This window comes from Mya arenaria, chromosome 17 (genome assembly GCF_026914265.1).
Source record: "Mya arenaria isolate MELC-2E11 chromosome 17, ASM2691426v1".
In the NCBI taxonomy this organism is placed as follows: domain Eukaryota; kingdom Metazoa; phylum Mollusca; class Bivalvia; order Myida; family Myidae; genus Mya; species Mya arenaria.
Window position 1 is genome coordinate 29864762 of NC_069138.1, and position 23944 is coordinate 29888705.

Consider the following 23944-nt stretch of genomic DNA (forward strand, 5'->3'; position numbering starts at 1 on the left):
GAACGCAGGTTTGTTTTCCAGGTAAAGAGTGAATACCACGCCAGTTTGTTGAAATATTTGAAGGTGTGGGTGGGGTAAAAAAATATACGATTATCTGTAAATTGTTGTTTGAATTTTCCCGGAAACTCGTTTTACGTATTACAACGGCAAACAGTACAAAATACATTTGAACGATGATATAAAATTAAATAATATTTATGTTCGAACAGTTGTTTTCGTCTGTAATTTGTTTGCTTTCAAAGCAAATGTTCGAACATTCAGCTTCAAGATAAAGAAAATATTTGAAAAAAAACGGGATAACCGGTAATAAACGGTAAGTTGTTAATTTCAAAATATATATTTATTTAAATTTATGAAACATTTCTTGATATGTTTTATATATTGATATTTTCAATGTTGTTATGTCCCTGTTAAAACCCCATATTTCATCGAAAAGCATGAAAGAAAATAATGTATTATTTCTGAAAGCAAATATGTTTCGTGTTACACTGATACCGAATTATTACCAAAATGTTGAAAAATAAATGAAATAAAGGATTTTTCTTTGTCGTTTTTATCGACAATTCTGAAATGGGGGTAGGGTAATTCAAATTTAAATAAATTCCTTTAAACTTTGTTTTTGAATGCAGGAAATTTTCAAGCTGATCATAGTTTGAAATGGTGCCAATTAGGGTTGTGCTACCTTAAAACATAATGGGAGGTTTATACAGACATATAAGGAAGGAAATACCTGAAGAGGTTAGGTTAACAACTTTAAGGGTAATACACAAAGTTTTTATTGGTCCTAATCGTTATTGCCCTCTGGTTTCTGTTATCATCAATGAGATTTCCGAGGAATGAATTATCCGTCAGAGCAGAAGCAGCGCAACCCATATCTTTTGAACACATTCCTAAATGGCAATTAGCCAATACACATTACACACGTAATTTGGCACCAGATGCTTCTTAGGTTGGAATTAACAAGCCGAATAATATTTTAAAAGGCTTTTAAAAAAGCCTTTAACTAAATATTTTCAAGGTGTCGTCTAAAATTAAACAAATATTTGATGATTTCTGAACTTGACGGAAGTTAAATTGAACATTTGATAATACTTTCAATAATTACGGAATTGTAATCAGCGTCCAACATAACATATAAAACATCTTTATTATATTAAGACAAAACAATTTAATACTTACATTTTACAGAATCACATTATCTTAATGAAACACTTGGATCGTTCACTGGCCGACATTTAACATAAATCAAATACTTCCGTGTACATCGTAGCTGCTTGGCTGTCTCCGGAAATGTGATAATTTGTTACGTGATGTTGTAGCCGAGATCTCGTAAATACAAGTTACAAACCTCTTAATAACTACTTAATAAAGCTTTTCAAATTGTATTGAAATCATGACATGGTCAGGGTCATATTTTATTGCTGGTGGCTGTTCTAAGATTTCAATGAGGCAGTTAAAATAACAATTACGTATTTGTCTTATTTCTTGGGATTGAACTGGTTTGAAATGGAATTTCAGTGAAATGTTGAATCATCAACACATAAGTATCTAAACTTTGACAGGAACTGAAATATTTCCTTATACATTGTAATGAAAGTGGTTAAATAGAGGCAAACGAAACGCATTTGGGAAATAAAATGCACATAAGTTTACATAAAATTACTGATTCATGTAATATTATATGACGCCAGTTTTATTAAAAAAAAACACGTAAAAACGTACGAACTAGACATGAAATCTATGATCACTTCGTATTCATGTAATATTATATGACGCCAGTTTTTTTTAAAAATAACACGTAAAAACGTACGAACTACACATGCAATCTATGATCACTTCGTACGAATTTGCGAACACCTCGACCGTCTCATAATTTCTTACGAACACTCCATACGAAAGCTTCTTACGTAATTACTCTGCAAAGGGAGGAAGAAACAGACGAACATGTAAAGCTTTACATGTAAGCATGCTTTAAAATCATCGTATTTGTTGGTTGATCTGCTTTGCTTTTCGAAAAAAATCAAAGTACATATTTACTATTTATTTTGATACATATTACAGTGGTTGGTAACCTTTCGTCGTCCATGGTTGCTACGGCACGGTTTGACCCATTTAAATAACTGTTTTCTGTGTAACATTTCACCTAAATTTTATGACACACTTCGATTATATTCAACTATTCTTTTTTAATTAGACTTTTACTGTGTATGTTATGGCATTAACAGGTTAAAATAATCACACCCTAAATGGTATACATACTTGTTTGTAATATTACGGTCATTGATACTTTGTTAGCTTCGATTTAAAACACGGAGTAAAAGTAAAAAATTAGAAAGCGCATATTATTTTAACTGTTTCTTAAAGATAAGTAAACACGCTTAAATATGCTTTTATTTACCATTCTAGACACGTGCCATTACTAATTGAGAAGGTCTGTTGGCAAGTATCTGTATAGTACCCTTTGAATGTTACTGGTCAATGACAATGCACATATAAGTTATGTGATGAGGTAGTTAAAGGCCTAGTTTAAGGAATATTTGGTATGATGATCCCCTGCTGTGCATCCCCTGCTCAATGCACTGGTGTTACAGTAGGAGCCAATTTCCAGTGTATTTGTTTATTGGCTCAGGGCCATAAAGGGTTGACTATTTCTATAATAAAACTTGAACTGCACAGCAGGATACTCAGATCCGAGATCTGATGGACAGCACAAGGCAATAAAGATTAAGATCAATACACAGAACTTGTGTACTAAACAGAGTTTTAGGTAAGGGGGTCACTTATAGAAGGCTTAAACCAAGACTTTAAGATGTGAATAATTGTTGTATGATAAATTAAGTTTTATTTTTTATTTCAAGCAATCTTTTGAAAGAAAAGCTCATCTGAGATGCAGTCATTCGAGTCCTAAATAGCTGAATAATGCAAACCATAATTAATCATTTTCGAAAACACATAAAATTGCCATAAACATATATGAAAGGAGATAACCATAACTGACCAGTGCTGCTTGCAAACTATCGCCTTTTACCGGTAGATGTAATCACCATGAATACAAAATACAAAAAGTACAGGAATTTTATTTTAATTTGAAGTTTGACACAGTATTTAACTAATAAGGTGGGTATGGCTTAATCATAATAAAATTTGAATTGTAGTGTTTTTGAATCTCCTAAGAAAAATATGTACTTTTACAGTAAACGTTAATACTATGATATATGCGTCTTTTATTTTACAGGTGCCCATCATAATACTTTCTTTTTGACTGCAAGCAGAATACATCAACTGATACGTGAACTGTTTTCCACCACTTGGGATTCAAACCCATGCCTTCTTGGATAGGAGAAAGTCAGACAAACACGTATACCACTTGACTAATCTCACTCTATATCTATGAGTGATCATGATGCGAAATAAAAATAACTGCAAATTTATATTTTTGTCATATTAAATGAAGTTGGAATTGCATGCTGTTTTAATTAATATATATCTTAGACACATATATATATATACATTAAATGAACCTTTTATTAGCATCGAAATGAATTTTGGTTAATAACTAGTTATATCAAAATGATAAAGATCCGTTTCTCCTTTATTTTTGAAATTCAAAATGGTATTGAAATACTGAGGTACATGTAAAATAGTTTGTTAATATAACACACCTCATACTAATAATACTAATAAGCATCCATGAGTGCCAACTGATTAATGCACATTGTTTCTCCAAGTTGTTTTTAATAGGTTATTAACTTCATTGTTCGACTATACACACAGGCCTTTGCAAACTGTATAAAAATATGAAAAACTAAAATATGTTTACATTTTATTCATGTTTACTTTGTATGATATATAATATGATTACACATACATGTTTACCAATAAAACAAACACATACTTGGCAAAGAACATCGCATTAAATGTTTGAGTTGTAAAATGATCTTGTTGACATTTTTAGGGTCAAAGATCACAGAAAAAAAGAAATGTGCACAAAAAGATTTATTTATAATATTGATTTCTTAATATGACAGAAAGTACCAAATTTTGCTGAAAAACATTGAATATGAAATAAGGCTTGGATGTTCAAAATTCTTCTCAAAAGATTTTATCCTGTCACTTGCAAACATATCGATCCAATAACAAGGTGCCGTGTAAATTTTAGTTTATTAGGCTAGTAGACCACGTGATGTTTGTATACAGTCAGGTGGTCATGTGACCGCGAAAACGAACTTCTTTTCTATATCCTGCAATGTCAGAGGAACAGCACAAATACTGTTACTTATCAATGGACCACCAACAGTCGACCTCAACAATCACTCGCCCATAAAGTCCCATCATTATGCAAAATAATGACACTGGCAAAACAATCGAACTGAAAATCTACATGTGATGTGAAAATCTTACCCCACCCGCTAATGCTGGAAACTGTGAAACAGCATTCAACGATACTCGTCGATAGTTTATTCCATTTCTGTGGTGAATGACAAAATCTCACTTACAACAGAAATGTATGATCTCTTTGCCGGTGCAGTTCTGAACATCCAACACTATTAACATGAATTAAATCCATTTAATATTTGTCGATTGTTTGTAAACACTCGTGATCTTGAATCTTGACCTGTGTACTGTACTCTGTGACTTGCGGAATAATTGTTACATCATCAGATAATGTTTGGAGACTGATCCATGCTTATGCACGTTTAAAAGCTTTTTATGTTTTGAATTAATATTTACGTATTAAAATGCAATGACTTTGAATATAAACGTATTGAAAAAAGTTGAACAGTTTTGAGAACTATTTTGGGGGCGATTTAAACATGGATACCGGGTGTGATGACGTCAATAGGGAAAAAAAACAGTTTCCCCCCTTACTTTAAAAGATACTTAATAATTTTAAGGTTTTTATAGTGTTTAATTAACAAAGTAACATGATAAATAGAATACTAGGTTAGTGCCGTGAAGGAGGAAGTTTTTCTGGCTCGGCTGCGTATTTTATCGGGTGAGCCTTCGGCTCACCCGATAAATTCCTCCGCCTTGCCAGATAAACTTCCTCCATCCACGGCACTAACCTAGTATTCTCTATATCTGCGAATTGCTGTTTGGTGTTTGTTTATTATTCATGATATATAACTCCATTTGAACAAAGTTGTTAAAAGCATGTTGCAAACATAAACAGTATACATATCAGGAGCAGATTATCATGAGAAATTCGAGTGTTTGACTTTATTCCAAAATAGTTACCATGGTGACCTACAAGGGTTTAATAGCTACACAGTACTTGTCAATATTCAGGTTATATTGTAAACCACTTGAGGAAAATGCACGATACCATACAGTCAAGTTCAGAAACAACTAGATGTACTACTTTATTCCAAATTAACGAAACGTTTCTTTTGATATCACCCTCAATCACCATATAAATGGTCTGGAATGTTATTACATTGTATGTTTTTCTGTTTGGGTGGCAACCAATTCTCTTTGTTTTCTAAAGTAATTAACGTTTTCTATTTTTTCTAGTTACGTTCAATCATATATTTAAACGACATTGACGCTATATTGACGCCTGGGAAGAGCTGAATATAATGTTTTAATAACTTGTAGCCCAACCCATTTGTTTTGTTTTTGTTTTATTTGATTGTAAGTGTACGTGTAAATTGTATGCAGAATAATTCTGTTTACAAAAGAGCAATACAATTTGATTAAACTATTCCAAAATATTTACAATGTTGACCTAGAAGGGTCTATTGTTCAGGTTATATTGTTAACCACTTAACCACGAAGACAAAAAAATTAAGTTAAAACTGTTAACAAAGTTAAAATGATGTAAAGGGTTGCTCAGATAACTGCAAGAGTAAACTGAATGAATCCATTGACGGCGTTGAAACAGTGTCTGTTTGAAGACTGTTGAACTCAAGCACAGTCCTTGGATATAAGATGTTGATAGAAACTGTTTTGTGAATTCTGTCCTTGAAACATCTGTGTTTTCCTCAAGTATCTCGTTGAACAAGGTTTAGCTGAATTTTGTAGAGAATGGCAAGTCTACTGCTCTTTCGGCAACCTTTAGTCTGTGTCACAGTCTTAATTTATACAGGTCAAATAGTTGACTTGTACAATACAAGTGAAATCGCTCGATGTACATCTGGAAATTCGCACAACTGTACAGAGTACACTTAACGTACTGCCAGTCAGTTGTTTGCCTGCTCAGTAAACTGTTTGCCTGCTCAGAAAACTGTTTGCCTGCTCAGTAAACTGTTTTCTACACCGTACGTGTATATTGGCCCACAATATAAAAATGCAAACTGAATCTATCGGGCACCATATACTTTTCTTTTGCATCAATTATGATAGTATTCGCCACTTGTTATGGTTTAAAATGCATTTAATGTTAGGTAATGATATGTTTGCTAGCTATTGTACGTTAAGCTAACAGAAGCAAATAGTTGCGATGTATTCCGGTTTTACAGACTTAAATCTTTCCGACGAATTACGTATATCTATGTACAAGGTCATTACAAGATATTCACATTTACTTGTAAAACCATTTGTGTTCCTAAAATAGATTTAGGCCATTACATTCACGGAGCATTCAACTGTATCATTATTACACCCGATAATCAGAATTCTTACTAGTCAATACAATATTATTTATTATTTTAAAAACGTTAGAGTAAAATATTTGTCTAATTTCTTTCGCATTCGCCTCAATTAGACAACATATAATTTGCACTAAACAATTTATGCAGATTAAATCAGATTACGATAACTTATTAATTTATTACAAATCATAGTATAATGTATAGGGATATCCGACTGACTTATATTCCTAGATACTATGTTAGAAATCCCAGTATGATAAAATTCATTACTAATTTCTGATAAAAAAACTATGTTAATAAAATTACCTATTTTCTGTATTAAGGCATTTAAGATAAGAAACATAAATATATGATATTTTATAAGACATTCTCATATTATATTGCTGTTAAATGTGCTAGTTTTGTGTTTACCATATGTATTGTTGGTATAGTTACCAAAATATCCATATGCATTACTTATTTGTTACATGCATTACTTATGTATCACATGCATGCTATTGTTTTCATTTTTTTCATTCTATGTTTATAACGATGAGCTGTATATGCTTAAGTTAAATAAACATTATGTTCTGTTCTGTTCCATAATTTCCATATCCATGTATAATCATTTTCGCTTTCGGCTCAAGTAGGTTTTAAGTATTGACAACAATTATAGTGTTATGAAATAATTATATGCACATAGCTAGCGCAATTATTTTCCTTAAATTGATATAGTACTGTGACGTCATAAGTGCTTGAACATACATGTATGTAAGTACTTATAGATATAATTACTTATAGACATTGAATTTCACTATATAATGTCTTTTCAAGAGCAATTAAGTCATACAACCATGTTCCATGTATGTACATATTCGATCTCGCTTGTAATTATGCTTATGAATATGTATGTAATGCTATGTTCAATCTCTTCTTCAAAGGAGGAAATAAAGAATTATCCATCCATCCATCCATCCATCCATCCATCCATCCATCCATCCATCCATCCATCCATCCATCCATCCATCCATCCATCCATCCATCCATCCATCCATCCATCCATCCATCCATCCATCCATCCATCCATCCATCCATCCATCCATCCATCCATCCATCCATCCATCCATCCATCCATCCATCCATCCATCCATCCATCCATCCATCCATCCATCCATCCATCCATCCATCCATCCATCCATCCATCCATCCATCCATCCATCCATCCATCCATCCATCCATCCATCCATCCATCCATCCATCCATCCATCCATCCATCCATCCATCCATCCATCCATCCATCCATCCATCCATCCATCCATCCATCCATCCATCCATCCATCCATCCATCCATCCATCCATCCATCCATCCATCCATCCATCCATCCATCCATCCATCCATCCATCCATCCATCCATCCATCCATCCATCCATCCATCCATCCATCCATCCATCCATCCATCCATCCATCCATCCATCCATCCATCCATCCATCCATCCATCCATCCATCCATCCATCCATCCATCCATCCATCCATCCATCCATCCATCCATCCATCCATCCATCCATCCATCCATCCATCCATCCATCCATCCATCCATCCATCCATCCATCCATCCATCCATCCATCCATCCATCCATCCATCCATCCATCCATCCATCCATCCATCCATCCATCCATCCATCCATCCATCCATCCATCCATCCATCCATCCATCCATCCATCCATCCATCCATCCATCCATCCATCCATCCATCCATCCATCCATCCATCCATCCATCCATCCATACATACATCCATCCATCCATCCATCCATCCATCCATCCATCCATCCATCCATCCATCCATCCATCCATCCATCCATCCATCCATCCATCCATCCATCCATCCATCCATCCATCCATCCATCCATCCATCCATCCATCCATCCATCCATCCATCCATCCATCCATCCATCCATCCATCCATCCATCCATCCATCCATCCATCCATCCATCCATCCATCCATCCATCCATCCATCCATCCATCCATCCATCCATCCATCCATCCATCCATCCATCCATCCATCCATCCATCCATCCATCCATCCATCCATCCATCCATCCATCCATCCATCCATCCATCCATCCATCCATCCATCCATCCATCCATCCATCCATCCATCCATCCATCCATCCATCCATCCATCCATCCATCCATCCATCCATCCATCCATCCATCCATCCATCCATCCATCCATCCATCCATCCATCCATCCATCCATCCATCCATCCATCCATCCATCCATCCATCCATCCATCCATCCATCCATCCATCCATCCATCCATCCATCCATCCATCCATCCATCCATCCATCCATCCATCCATCCATCCATCCATCCATCCATCCATCCATCCATCCATCCATCCATCCATCCATCCATCCATCCATCCATCCATCCATCCATCCATCCATCCATCCATCCATCCATCCATCCATCCATCCATCCATCCATCCATCCATCCATCCATCCATCCATCCATCCATCCATCCATCCATCCATCCATCCATCCATCCATCCATCCATCCATCCATCCATCCATCCATCCATCCATCCATCCATCCATCCATCCATCCATCCATCCATCCATCCATCCATCCATCCATCCATCCATCCATCCATCCATCCATCCATCCATCCATCCATCCATCCATCCATCCATCCATCCATCCATCCATCCATCCATCCATCCATCCATCCATCCATCCATCCATCCATCCATCCATCCATCCATCCATCCATCCATCCATCCATCCATCCATCCATCCATCCATCCATCCATCCATCCATCCATCCATCCATCCATCCATCCATCCATCCATCCATCCATCCATCCATCCATCCATCCATCCATCCATCCATCCATCCATCCATCCATCCATCCATCCATCCATCCATCCATCCATCCATCCATCCATCCATCCATCCATCCATCCATCCATCCATCCATCCATCCATCCATCCATCCATCCATCCATCCATCCATCCATCCATCCATCCATCCATCCATCCATCCATCCATCCATCCATCCATCCATCCATCCATCCATCCATCCATCCATCCATCCATCCATCCATCCATCCATCCATCCATCCATCCATCCATCCATCCATCCATCCATCCATCCATCCATCCATCCATCCATCCATCCATCCATCCATCCATCCATCCATCCATCCATCCATCCATCCATCCATCCATCCATCCATCCATCCATCCATCCATCCATCCATCCATCCATCCATCCATCCATCCATCCATCCATCCATCCATCCATCCATCCATCCATCCATCCATCCATCCATCCATCCATCCATCCATCCATCCATCCATCCATCCATCCATCCATCCATCCATCCATCCATCCATCCATCCATCCATCCATCCATCCATCCATCCATCCATCCATCCATCCATCCATCCATCCATCCATCCATCCATCCATCCATCCATCCATCCATCCATCCATCCATCCATCCATCCATCCATCCATCCATCCATCCATCCATCCATCCATCCATCCATCCATCCATCCATCCATCCATCCATCCATCCATCCATCCATCCATCCATCCATCCATCCATCCATCCATCCATCCATCCATCCATCCATCCATCCATCCATCCATCCATCCATCCATCCATCCATCCATCCATCCATCCATCCATCCATCCATCCATCCATCCATCCATCCATCCATCCATCCATCCATCCATCCATCCATCCATCCATCCATCCATCCATCCATCCATCCATCCATCCATCCATCCATCCATCCATCCATCCATCCATCCATCCATCCATCCATCCATCCATCCATCCATCCATCCATCCATCCATCCATCCATCCATCCATCCATCCATCCATCCATCCATCCATCCATCCATCCATCCATCCATCCATCCATCCATCCATCCATCCATCCATCCATCCATCCATCCATCCATCCATCCATCCATCCATCCATCCATCCATCCATCCATCCATCCATCCATCCATCCATCCATCCATCCATCCATCCATCCATCCATCCATCCATCCATCCATCCATCCATCCATCCATCCATCCATCCATCCATCCATCCATCCATCCATCCATCCATCCATCCATCCATCCATCCATCCATCCATCCATCCATCCATCCATCCATCCATCCATCCATCCATCCATCCATCCATCCATCCATCCATCCATCCATCCATCCATCCATCCATCCATCCATCCATCCATCCATCCATCCATCCATCCATCCATCCATCCATCCATCCATCCATCCATCCATCCATCCATCCATCCATCCATCCATCCATCCATCCATCCATCCATCCATCCATCCATCCATCCATCCATCCATCCATCCATCCATCCATCCATCCATCCATCCATCCATCCATCCATCCATCCATCCATCCATCCATCCATCCATCCATCCATCCATCCATCCATCCATCCATCCATCCATCCATCCATCCATCCATCCATCCATCCATCCATCCATCCATCCATCCATCCATCCATCCATCCATCCATCCATCCATCCATCCATCCATCCATCCATCCATCCATCCATCCATCCATCCATCCATCCATCCATCCATCCATCCATCCATCCATCCATCCATGGGATGTGTCACAGTCCTAAATCACACAGGTCAGGCAGTTGGCAAATTTAGTTATCCGGAACAGATTGTACAGCTGTACAACTCACTTGCATTCTTAAAGTTTGTTTGGTTATATGGGCCTGTTATCTGAGTTGATAGAGCACGCAACTTGCAAGCAGGGATTTCCCAGTCCCATACCCTTTACTAGCCGCACTCTTTTCAGAATAGAGAGTGAAATTGAAAAATGAAATGTAATTCGGAACAAACCCGTCTCCCAACTAACACCATCAGAGCTTATGTTGATTTTCCAGCTGCTCTGGATATCATAAATCATAGAGCTCACACTAAAAACCCCGGGTCACCCAACTCCGTTCATAATCTTTAAGGTTGATTTAACTTTTTTAAAGCCCATACTTCGAGTGACACGATACTCGTGTAAATAAGATACAAAGGGAGTAATACCTGCTGAATAAATTTGCAATCTGCCTTAGAGAAATAAAAAAAATCCTTGCCAAATGAACTGACAGATCAGGCCCCAATTTCTCGAAAAAAATTAAGCTTGAAAGGTTTACGTAGCTTATTTCAATAAGTAAAAATACATACATACATACAAATTAGATTTTGATAAATTAAAAAAAGGTTAATTGTGATTATCATCAAGATAATTCCTATCTAAAATATAAAAAACATTTAAGGAAGTCAAATTAAGCAAATTATTGAAAAGCAAAAATAGTGAGCTTAGCTTAATCCTGTTATATGGGACTTAAGAAGTTTCGGGAAATTGGGCCAGTATAACAGTCTATTTTAGCTCGTTTGTTTTACAACTTACAAAATGTAAAATGCACATAACCTGAGTGTGATGTTTGGATAGTAGTTCAGCCTCAAATTCCAGTGTTGCTATCACAAATATCTCTTGAAATGCATCAAAATATGTGCATTTTGTTTTTCAAAACATTTGACAGTAGCGGACTCGGTTTAACTGGTACCCGTGTTCTCCTTTTTTTCAAAAAGAGACCGGTTTTAGCTAAACCAGGTGCCCGTCGTGCATTCGAAATGTATTGAGAATACGGGAATCAAATCAAAATGGCGGTGTTTTTACTTAGTAAACAATCAGGAAAGATGATTTAAAAACACGTTATTGTTATCCTGTGTATATAATGTATTTATGTATTTATTTCATTTCCGACGAGATTGCATTAACGATATTTTATTTCTTTATTTACCGAAAACATAAACATAGTTGAATAATTACTTCAAAAGTCGATACCTGTCTTTTTGGGGATAAAATTTGCATGCTTCCTTGACACATTTTTCGATAAAATGTTTTATTTTAACTATACATTACATGGCACACAGCATTTTTAAATTCCATAGACGTTTTCATTATTATATCTGAGTATCCTCGGCTTTTTTGTTATTTTAAAAATATGTGCCCTCACTTTTTTCGAATTGTTTGTGGTTTCAAAAATATGTTAATTGCATATGTGCAAATTGTTTTGGATACTGTTTTGATGTTTTTCATATTTTCATGGATTTTTAAATGTTATTCGTAGTGATTGTTATCTTAAATGTAAACTAACAACCATATGCCATGTACAAAACATGTGAAAACGTGTGATAATGGTGATAACATTGTTTTTTTAATCTAAGACCTATTTTGTTTGAAAAAAGTAAATATTATCAGTGTGGACTGTGCTCATTTTTACAAGTGATAAGCAGCATCTTGGTAATCGCAAATCCACCCACTTTATTCACCAACATTAATAAATAAATAAAGATTACCCTTGCATTCAGTATTGGTATTGTCATGTAAAAACCATGAATTTTGCTCTTTTTTATCAATAAGCGGATATTTTGTGGAATGAACCATATTCTGATTGATGGGTTTTGTTTATATATTCATGGTTGTGGATTAAGTCCTGTGGTGCTAATTTCTGAACATAATATATATAAATAATATATAGGTTTTTAGGTTATTTAGTATTTGTGATAACTGTATGATTGTTTATAAATTCCAGTTATTGTATTTTCATGGACTTGCTTTGTACACCTTATAATTTGGTGGGTGTCCTTGTATCAGTATTGATCTATAGTTATTAATATTACATATTGTTTATACATGTCAGATCCCCATTGGAAATAAGCCTTAGCTTTTATGGGCAGTCATAGGGCAAATACAAATTTCAATATTGTTTGAATGTTCCTATATATATTTCTGGCCATGCTTTTTCATTATTGATACCCCCACCTCATTTTTATGGACGATTATATAATATATAAATAATGTAGATTCTGTTGTAGTTTTATAAGGTTTTGCAATAACTATTAATTTTGTCCTTTTGTACTCATAATGTGATAGCAGTTGCATTTTTATAGCTGTTATTGTGTATTTTACCTGAATAAACATAAATCAACCAGTCAATCACTTAATCAGTCAATAAATTTCCGCGTCGTCGTTTACAATGGCACATTTCCATTTTTTTAACTCCAGCATTTCTTATCTAATCCTTGCCACACTTATTAACTACTAGCTTAGTTTTAGTTTTGCACCATTGTGCTCAATCGTTACATTCAATACAGTAAACGGTAAATTTTTGATAACTACTGTTATGCCTTCATATCATATGGAACGTGCATCCCAAATTACAGCGTTATCTATATAACTGTACAGACAAATACCTCAAATATACAAACAAACAAACAAACATCACAACACAACATCAATTCATTCCACAGCAGACTTCCGATCAAGAGCAATCGGAAATGGTAGAGAACACGTTTGAAGTCGATACGAATCATTTTAGATGACAGTCCTTAACCATAACAACACAACAGGTGCATATTGTCCCTGCTAGCAGATAAACTTAGCTTAATGTGAACATCTTCATACTTTACTATGTGGCCATGGTTAAACCTTTTGTACGAACGCTTTTAGAATCTCAAGCGGCATAACCGGATAATAGTATTCATTTTTAATCACACTATAGTTATGGGTATTGCTTCACATTAACGAGTATTCATTGTCGAATGGGTCCTAGCCTTTTGACTCTAAAAGGGTTTGTATCTGAATTTGTGACTTCTTGACTTGTCTATGTAGTTTTCATTGTAATATGAAATGAGTAAAACGTGTAACAAAAGATACATATATATTAAATATTTCAAGGATTGAAGGTGACACACGAAATATTACGGACAAACGAAAGGAGTCCACGCAAGGGGTTCCAGTATTTCTCCTAGGTGGTAAATATTTGGTTGAAAAGGTTTCAGATACATGTATTTATGTCTCTACAAAGCTTAAATATGTGATTTAAAATAACAGTAATATAACGGACACTGTACACTAATGTAACCTTATTTTCTTCAATGTTTATTCACGTTACCTACATCAAGTATGCAAACATTGCTTTGTATTCTAGCACCAGTCGTAGAGCTATTCTACACATCCTCTTGAGGATCAATTTGGGTTAAAATGAACAGAATGGACAGTACCGCTCCATTGGTAATGGCAGCGATAGCAAAAGATTCCTTTCAGGTATTGTTTTTCATGTGTTTTACCCTGCTTTTGCATTGTCTGTTTCTGCTGCATAGATTGCTGATTTGGAGCATATGTGTTGCGAACATTCTGTGGACCAAAGCGGTGGTTGTACACTGTGCTTCGTCTTCTTGGTTTCAGCTTCTATAAGTGGGGTGTAAACCTTGCCTCTCAGTGACGTGACGTGGTAAAATCCATAGGCTAGCATCTGAGGAGGATTATGACTAAGTAAACATGTTTTAAGGAAACATGTGAACTTGTGGGGTATTCAAAATGAGATAAATGTCGGTAAAGTTTTATTTCCCCACCGTGGATCAAAATGTTCATGGATTATCATCTCAATTAGGTAAGTCCTATATTCATCCATGTAAAACACGTGTACGTTAAAAAATTAAACTTTATAACAAATAATAATAACAGTGCAATAAAGGGCTCATCAACATCAAGGGTCTGGGCCTTGCGATAACGGGGAAGAAGTTTTTTCTATATAAGTATCTCAGAAACTTGTGATTCCCGGGACGGCGCCAGTTTGACCCCATGGGCACGTTTCGAACAAACTTGATAGAAAGGTTCGAAATGCTGCTACATTACAAAATATCAAAGGTCGGTGCCTAGCGGTTTCATACACGAACATTTTCAAAGATTTCCCTATATATGTCTACAGTAAACTTGTGAAACCCAGGGCGTGGTAATTTCTGCCCCTAATGGTATAATTTGAAAAATTTGGGCATAATTTGACCAAATTTATTGGAAGACCACTGTATGATGCTACATAAAATATATCAAGAGTCTTGGTCAAGCAGTTTCAGACAAGCAAATTTTCAAAGATTTTCCTATATGAATGTGTCAGAAACTTGTGATCGCGGGACAGGGCCAGTTTTGACCCCAATGGCATTTGAACAAACTTAGTCGAGAACCACTAGACAATGTAACACACCAAAAAGCTAAGAATTATGCCTCATGGTTTTTGTCAAGAATAGTTTTAAAGTGTTTCCTTTCGGTTGCATCGCAACCAGTGTTTTGCATGGAATTCATTTCCTTGAACATTTCTTTGAAAGGGCACCATCCAAGGAACATCGCAGTGATGTAAACAAAAGAAAGACGATATTAAAATCCATCATTGCATTAATATAATATATAAATAACACAATACTCAAAAGAACTTAGGGTTGTCCTACACACACCATAGTTTGTGGGTATTGTACAAGGTGCCTGAAATATGATAGCAATAGACCAAATGAAACCATGATAATGAAGGTGTCCTTCCCGAAAGGGTAAACTATTTGTGTGGCCCTTGAGCAATCCACTCTGACAGTTTGAGTTTCAAACGGGTAAAACTGAATGTGTCTGAAACGGGGGTATATTCAGAAGTTGAACTCGTATGACTGGTTGGCGCAGTGGGGAAAATCAGACGAATAGGTTTCAAAGACGAGGTTGTTGAAACAACACATACTTGCCTTTGAGGAGGTCGATATTTCTAGTAACCAATTCAAGAAAAACACTGCTGTAATGTTTTTTCTTAAACAAAAATCTGGGTTTAGAGATTCTAAGAAAAGATCCATTTAATTAGCAATGGCAATAGACTGTCTGATGAGTGTTGTAAATTAAAATACGGGTGACCCCGTTGTTGTTTGCATTGAACATAACGTCATTTTAATCATAGCAGTAAAAGTGTTTTGCATGTGTAAACATCTTTTACATTTTTTACACCTTCAGGTTCCTACACATGTGTTAGAAGTTGGTTCATGAAGCTAACAGATAAGCTGCTAGAAATTCCTAACCCCAGGAGCGATTTGATAACCGTTTTTAAATATTCTCGAATTCTGTCCAGACACTGGCTCATTCGGTACAAAGCCAAGGCGAATGTAAGTGTTAAAACAACGGACGTGCAATTATTACCTAACGAAAAGCCATAAGTGCAAATCAACGCACTGTTGGGTTCCAGGCAGTGGTTGACCACTTGAGTAAATAGTACTGGTCGAATTCAAGACACTATAAAGTCAAGTGACGTCGTATTTCAGGAGTATCTATAACGTATTGTTGACAAATTAATTGCCCATGGCAAATGTTTACGAAGGAAGAAAAATAATTCCAAGACATCCTGCTTGTCCTAGATCTTGGCCACTTCGAATCAATATGATGAAGGGCCTATTCAAGTATAATTCCAAGACATCCTGCTTGTCCTAGATCTTGGCCACTTCGAATCAATATGATGAAGGGCCTATTCAAGTATAATTCCAAGACATCCTGCTTGTCCTAGATCTTGGCCACTTCGAATCAATATGATGAAGGGCCTATTCAAGTATAATTCCAAGACATCCTGCTTGTCCTAGATCTTGGCCACTTCGAATCAATATGATGAAGGGCCTATTCAAGTTTCTTATGGCTTGTGTAACCTTTTCAGAAAATTCCAAAGCGACCTACAACAACTTTGTTTAACATACTGTGACCATATTTAATACGACACTTTACACAATAAAACGAGAAAACAATTGGAAGCCATAGTTCAAACAAATTTACTTCATTCGAAAATCAGGCTTTGACGCTGTGGCAGACGGCTTAGATATAAAAACAAAGTACTGAAAGTACTGCGTAAATGTGCGTTGTTTCATTAATATTACTTTTTTACTTTCATTTTTTGCCAGTATCTTATTCATACCATGGGGTCATTCTTATGTTGTTTTGCATGTTTATTAATGCTTCCTAAAAGTATATACAATATTTGTAAATAAATAATTTATTTCATATATATTCTATAGATTGTTTTGTTCTTAAATCACATATGATGCTTATTAATGATATTTATTTTTGTCTAGACTTTCCCTATCCTTCATAACGTATGTGCAATTTGTATTATATTTGCTTGAATATTGTATTGTATCGTTCCATAACGAATTGTGCTCTTCATGAATGGAGAAATGAAAGGTGATATATTTCTAGTATAGTAACTTATATTATCGAATAACAACGGAGTGAACCGAGCGGCTGTACACTATCTTATTAAACTAACGATTCTAACTAATGATTGCAAACACGTGGTTTTATTTGGCTTTTAGATCAAATAATCAAATGAATTGATAAGTGGAATTTGAATAGATTATTCTAACTCAATTGATCTTTAAATAGTTAAACGATTGTAAGTTGCAACCTACTACGCCACACAAAATGGCTGAGCTTTCAAGCAAGAGCGATGAAGTTAAGACTTAAATAGATCCTTAGATCTGAACTAACTTTCGTATCTCTCAACGACAACCCGATCCACTCGTAACCTATTAACTCAATAATATGTCAAAGCTCCGCTGAACAATAAGCATTAAGACAGATTAGATTTTAACTACAAAGTTCAAGTCGATTGATACCAAGTCTTTCTTGATGTTTACTGGTCGGTAGGTAACTGCATCAAGATTGACGATATCGGTTGGTGGGGGCGGGGGGGGGGGGTAAGTTTATTTACCCTCGCAATCGGGCAATACCCATCCGGTGGGCACGCCACGGTTTACAATAACTAATTCTTCAATTTTTTAAAATAAAAAACAACAACAAATAGTTTGCTTCGTTGAACATAGCGTTGGTGCTTAGGACTATAAAATATGTCAAAATCTACAAAATAATAAACAATCTTAAGTTAAACGTTCAATTCAAATGATCGCTTAAGATTATATCACGTCATTATAAAGTGGACCAACTTCGATCCATAAATACAATTTCATCTCAATGGTATAAAACTCAATGAGTGTAAATATATTTAACATTATAGGCTAAACCTATATCTATTTAAATAACAGGTTCAATAGTTAAATGATCTTTGAGTATAACAAATCTATTTTTTAGGCTCAGCCTAAATATATATTTAGATATAACATTTCCTTGGCATTATATTAACTAGCTAGTTTGTTTTGTTTTTGAAAAGGATTTCTTACTAGCTAGTTTTCTCAACCTCCCCTATCAATGACAGTGGCGGTATTAGGACTATTTTTCCCTTCTATTTTTTTAAAGGACTTTGTAACCTGGGGCTACCAATGGGGTTGGCACACGGGAGGCTTATGGTTTTTATATAAGTATAAAGGGCCGATAAGTGGCACATTGAAGTCAAGTCAATACATTTATTCTCTCAAATCCATGTACAACAGGAAAACATTGAGGTGCATATTAATGACACTGATATATGAAGGCTCAAATCAGTTATAACTTATAACATAAATAGATATTGGTGATAACGTTTTACCTTCATAATCTTTATTAAATATATATAAATATTTTGAGTTGATACTTAAGCAGTTAAACAGCATATTGTAATGTATTATAATTGTCATAATATTTTTTGAAACAAAAGGAGAGTCACTTATTCAGTAAGGAACAAAAAAACAAAAAGAAAAATACAAATTTGTAGTAAATGTGTTGGAGAAAATAATGAACAATGAATAAATTTACAGATATATGAATACTAGATATAACTAGAAATGTTAACATCAATGATAACATATATATCAACATACCGCGCTTACCTATTTTGTCTGAGAATAACATTTGCCATTTTGCAGAGACTGAAGAAATATTTTTTATTAGCATTATTAAACGATTGTTCAAGTTTTTAAATGTTTGAATTTCTGTAAAAATATGATCTTATAAACAGTTTTCTTTCATTATCAAATTTAATGCATTCGTCGAATAAGAAATGAAATTCATCACCTAGCTTGTTCAGTGTGTGTATACAACGTGATTAATTACGCCATATATGCTACGTCAGAAGGCAACATTTTGCTTAAAAGAAAAACTTTAAACAAAAAAAACTTTTCCTTTACAACACCATTTTAAATGAAACAAACGGCAGTCTATGCCGCTTAAGGAGCCCCGCCTTCGTTGTATTACCGGAGTTTGATAAGGTGATTAGTTTTTATCATATTCTTCATATTTATCATCTGATCATAGTCTTCTTAAAACAGTTCTGAAGTTCCAGTAATTGACTTCAATTACCAGAAAAGGTGTCTGTTTAACTAAAATAGAAGGCAGGTAGATTTTAAAACTTCCCATGGATCCAGTACCTTTTCACGCTAGCCAAATCACTTATTTTAGATAACGAAAATATTTATATGCTGGACAGTGGACAGTTCCGGTAACGAGCGAAAAGATGCTATTGTAATACTAGATGAATTAAAAATTCATTTATCTCATATACGAGATGTAAATGGGAGAAATAAATATGAAATTCATAAATGTAAATGTTTTACTTCCGTTATAAAACAAAATAATAGTATCGAATGTGGACTGTATGTTATTGCCTTTATGACACATTATTGTGTTCGTATTGTGTTATGTTTCCAATGATGTAATATTCGATTCCAACAATTCGCCTTGTTAAAATATTAACAGAACTGAGTCAAATATGGTATGATTAAATATGAACATAACTCATTATTTCTGATATTTCTATAATTATTTCCACGAAACATATAACCCACGAGTGATTTGTTCATCCCAAATTATTTCGGAATTACGCCATGTGCGCCACGCCTTTTATCTACTTATTAATAAGATTACATTTGTATGTATCATTTTTTTTCAATATATATTTGATTTATAATCAGGTTTATAGATATAATGTCAATCATTTCATTTATGATTTTTACTTCAATTTGTAGCATGGCCCTTACATATTTGCGATTTTTGTAAATAATTCAATTACCTTTTTGACATATTTTGACACCAGGCATTTCAACCATTGTATACAATATACCTGTTCTAAAATTCATGTTACTAAAATTGTTGTTTTATAATAAACAACCCGAGTCTTGAAAGTAAGTAAGTAAGTGAGTAAGTGAGAAAGTGAGTAAGTGGGTAAGTGAGTAATACAGTAAGTGAGTAAGTGAGTAAGTGAGTAAGTAAGTGAGTAAGTGAGAAAGTGAGTAAGAGAGTAAGTGAGTAAGTAAATAAGTAAGTAAGTGAGAATGTAAGTAAGTGAGTAAGTAAGAAAGTGAGTAAGAGAGTAAGTGATAAAATGAGTAAGTGAGAAAGTAAGTAAGTGAGAAAATGAGTAAGTGAAAAAGTGAGTAAGAGAGTAAGTGAGTAAGTAAGTAAGTGCGAATGTAAGTAGGTAGGTGAGTAAGTAAGAAAGCGAGTAAGTGAGTAAGAGAGTAAGTGAGAAAGTGAGTAAGTGAGAAAGTAAGTAAGTGAGAAAATGAGAAAGTGAGTAAGTGAGAAAGTAAGTCAGTGAGTAAGAGAGTAAGTGAGTAAGAGAGTAAGTGAGTATATAAGAGAGTAAGTGAGTGAGTAAGTAAGTGAGTAAGTGAGAAAGTGAGTAAGTGAGTAAGAGAGTAAGTGAGTAAGAGAGTAAGTCAATAAGTGAGTAAGTAAGTGAGTAAGAGAGTAAGTGAGTAAGTGAGAAAGTGTGTAAGTGAGTAAAAGAGTAAGTAAGTAAGTAAGTGAGTTAGTGAGTAAGTAAGTGAGTTAGTAAGTAAGTAAGTAAGTAAGTAAGTAAGTAAGTAAGTAAGTAAATAAGTAAGTAAGTAAGTAAGAGTAGTAGTAACATATATACAGACATTTGCACCCGACCCGTTGGATCTATAGGTCACCATATCTAAAATGTTATGTAAATAACATAAGGTATATAACATAAATTGACTAGTATCATAACAAAGTTGGTATAACAGATACATGTGAGTATATGTATATAGTGGCTGCAATCCTGTCAACATCATAAATTATTAAAACTTGTGTTCTGAGGGAAGGTCGAATGTCAAAAAGTTGTGCCTCAAAGTTTCGCCCCCTCTAACGTCAATTCCTGGATCCGTCCCTACACCTTACTAGTAGTCAAGGTCGTCACGGAAAGCTGCATTCCCTATCACACTCTTGAGCAGCATGTCTGTGAGATGTTTGTAGATCTTGAAGCCTAGCTTATCGAACAGTTTCTTTATGATTGTTTTATAATATATTATGAAAAAAATCGCAAGAAACCCCTGTGCATCGAACAGGTCCTTGAAGGTTGCAATGGCAAAATCGAACCGGTCATTGAAGCTGGCAATGGCAAGATCGAACCGGTCATTAAAGTTGGCAAGATCAAAGAACAGGGGTTTCTCTCGGTTTTATAATATATATAATGCAAAAAAATCGCAAGCAACCCATGTACATCGAACAGGTCCTTGGAGGTGCACATGGAAAGATCGAACAGTCTTTGAATGTCAATATTTTGTTTAGTAACTAGAACAGACCAAGGAATAGTAAAACCAAAGATTAGTAAAATATTTGTTTCGGAAAAGGCCAATGATATTATCACAAAAACAAGCTCACTTTTGTTGGGATCCACCTCTCAATTCTCAACTGCATGTATATTGCCCCTAAACCCAGGTCCGTTATTTATCACGGCGTCGGGCTGTACTTCGAATGGTATCTGTTGGGGTACTACTCGGTCGCCCTAGCAAAGCACGGGTCTTACATAACAAAATGTGTCAGGGGTTTCTTCCACCAATTGTTCGAAATTATTTGCTTTCCAGAAAAAACATTTTTTATACAGTGTAATACAACGAATATATACATTATTTTAAACATAACTATCATACACATGGAAGTAAAACTCTGTTCTCCATCTAAAAAGACATATTTATTTCACAGATAACATATCCATCTTTCTTGCATACAAAATTTAGACAACTACCAGAAAGTACCTCCCAAACGTAAACATGTAGAACGTCATTCGACGTTGATTCCCTGACATATTTAACTTTCATCATCTGAACTCGGAAGTGCGCAACAGATGTGTTATATATCGTCAGCACACCCTTCGAAGCACCGTCACTTGCTGCGTCGGAACAAAACCGTAAATAAGTAGCATGATTTGTATGGCCGTTTTCATCTGTATCGCTGTGAGCAACTCTCACAGAATAGCAATGGTAGTTAGAATCTGGTACGGCCAAGGTTGCTATTTCCCACTTTTCTGGCCGCTGTAAAGGGGGTAGCCCATGGTCTTCAGCTCTTTGCATGAAACTATCAGACAAAGGTATTGACTTTCTGGATATCGTATTGACGTAAACTAGGACGGACGTAATTCTGACAAGAGGTTTACACTGTCTGTTGTCAAACCAGTCGAATTTGAGAGTTATTGCACTTTTCCCGACACCGACGACATATAAGATGAATCGCATTGGAGTTGCCTTACAGGAGATGTGTTGTGAAGTGTTCAGATATGCATGAAATCTTCGTTTTACTGAAATATTTTGTTGCAGTAAAAATACATTATTCGGCGTATTTTTGCAAATGTCTTGATAATCAAGAAAATTATGTTCCAGTGCAATTTTCCCACCAAACTCGTAAACGTCCGCTATATTCCAAAGGTGCATTCTCCCTGTAAAGACAAAGGTGAAAGTGGCACTATATACGCTTAAATTTGAAGTACAAGTAGGACTATTTTTTGTGTATGACAATAATTAGTTTGTGAGTTATTATGTACATTTGGTAAACACAATATTATTATAAGTCTGTATTAAGAAATTTTAACACATATTTAATCATATACAGTCGAACCCCGTTGGCTCGAACACGCTTGGCTCGAATTGTCGTTAGCTCGAACTATAAATAAACCGACTTATTTATAGTGAAGGTAAAGAATCCTGCTTGGCTCAAATATTTCGAGGCTCCAGGAATTTCGCTGGTCCCTGGTAGCTCGAGCCAGCGGGATTCGACTGTGTATATTTTGCTAAGGACCACTCTCCCATGGCCCCTCAAAATGGACACAATTATTGGTTTTTACCTAGGAAACGATCTCGAAGTTTGATTACTACCAGTTTATACATAAATCGCTCTTAACAAATGTATAATACATACTTTGTGCCTTTCCCGCAATATCGAAGCACAGTAAATCTGGTATATGAACCTCGGCTTTGAGGCAGTCTTCGCTGACTCGGCACTGCAGGATTCGGTCTGTCAGAACGGCTTTGATTTCCGATCGATCCTTAAACTTTGAGTTCCGATCTGTGAAAAAGACAGGTTGGAATCAAACAGATTTCGCTGAATTGGCACTACATCACTCGGTCAGTCTGGATGGCTTCACTAATCGCCTTTTCCACGACCTTTTAGTGTTCTATGGAGAAATTAGTCGTTAAATGTTCAAAAAGAAGCCGATACATATCTTACTGACTATCAGATAAACTACCGTGTGGTTTCACTTATAGTATGTGTTCGGTATTCTACACATATAAAACGTG

The 23944-nt window shown here is 36.1% G+C and overlaps 2 protein-coding genes across 2 annotated transcripts in view; both read right to left on the minus strand.

Moving 5' to 3' along the window:
- LOC128223358 (uncharacterized) overlaps nt 1-1280 on the minus strand; it is a 98894-nt gene extending 97614 nt beyond the window's left edge. Inside the window, exon 1 of the mRNA XM_052932637.1 lies at nt 1180-1280. The gene's annotated coding sequence lies outside the window, so the exon portion shown is untranslated. The remainder of the gene's footprint in view (nt 1-1179) is intronic.
- LOC128223360 (uncharacterized) overlaps nt 1-23944 on the minus strand; it is a 60559-nt gene that overhangs the window by 36432 nt on the left and 183 nt on the right. The window contains exon 2 of the mRNA XM_052932639.1: nt 23565-23711. Coding sequence (XP_052788599.1) covers nt 23565-23711 — 147 coding nt within the window. The remainder of the gene's footprint in view (nt 1-23564; nt 23712-23944) is intronic.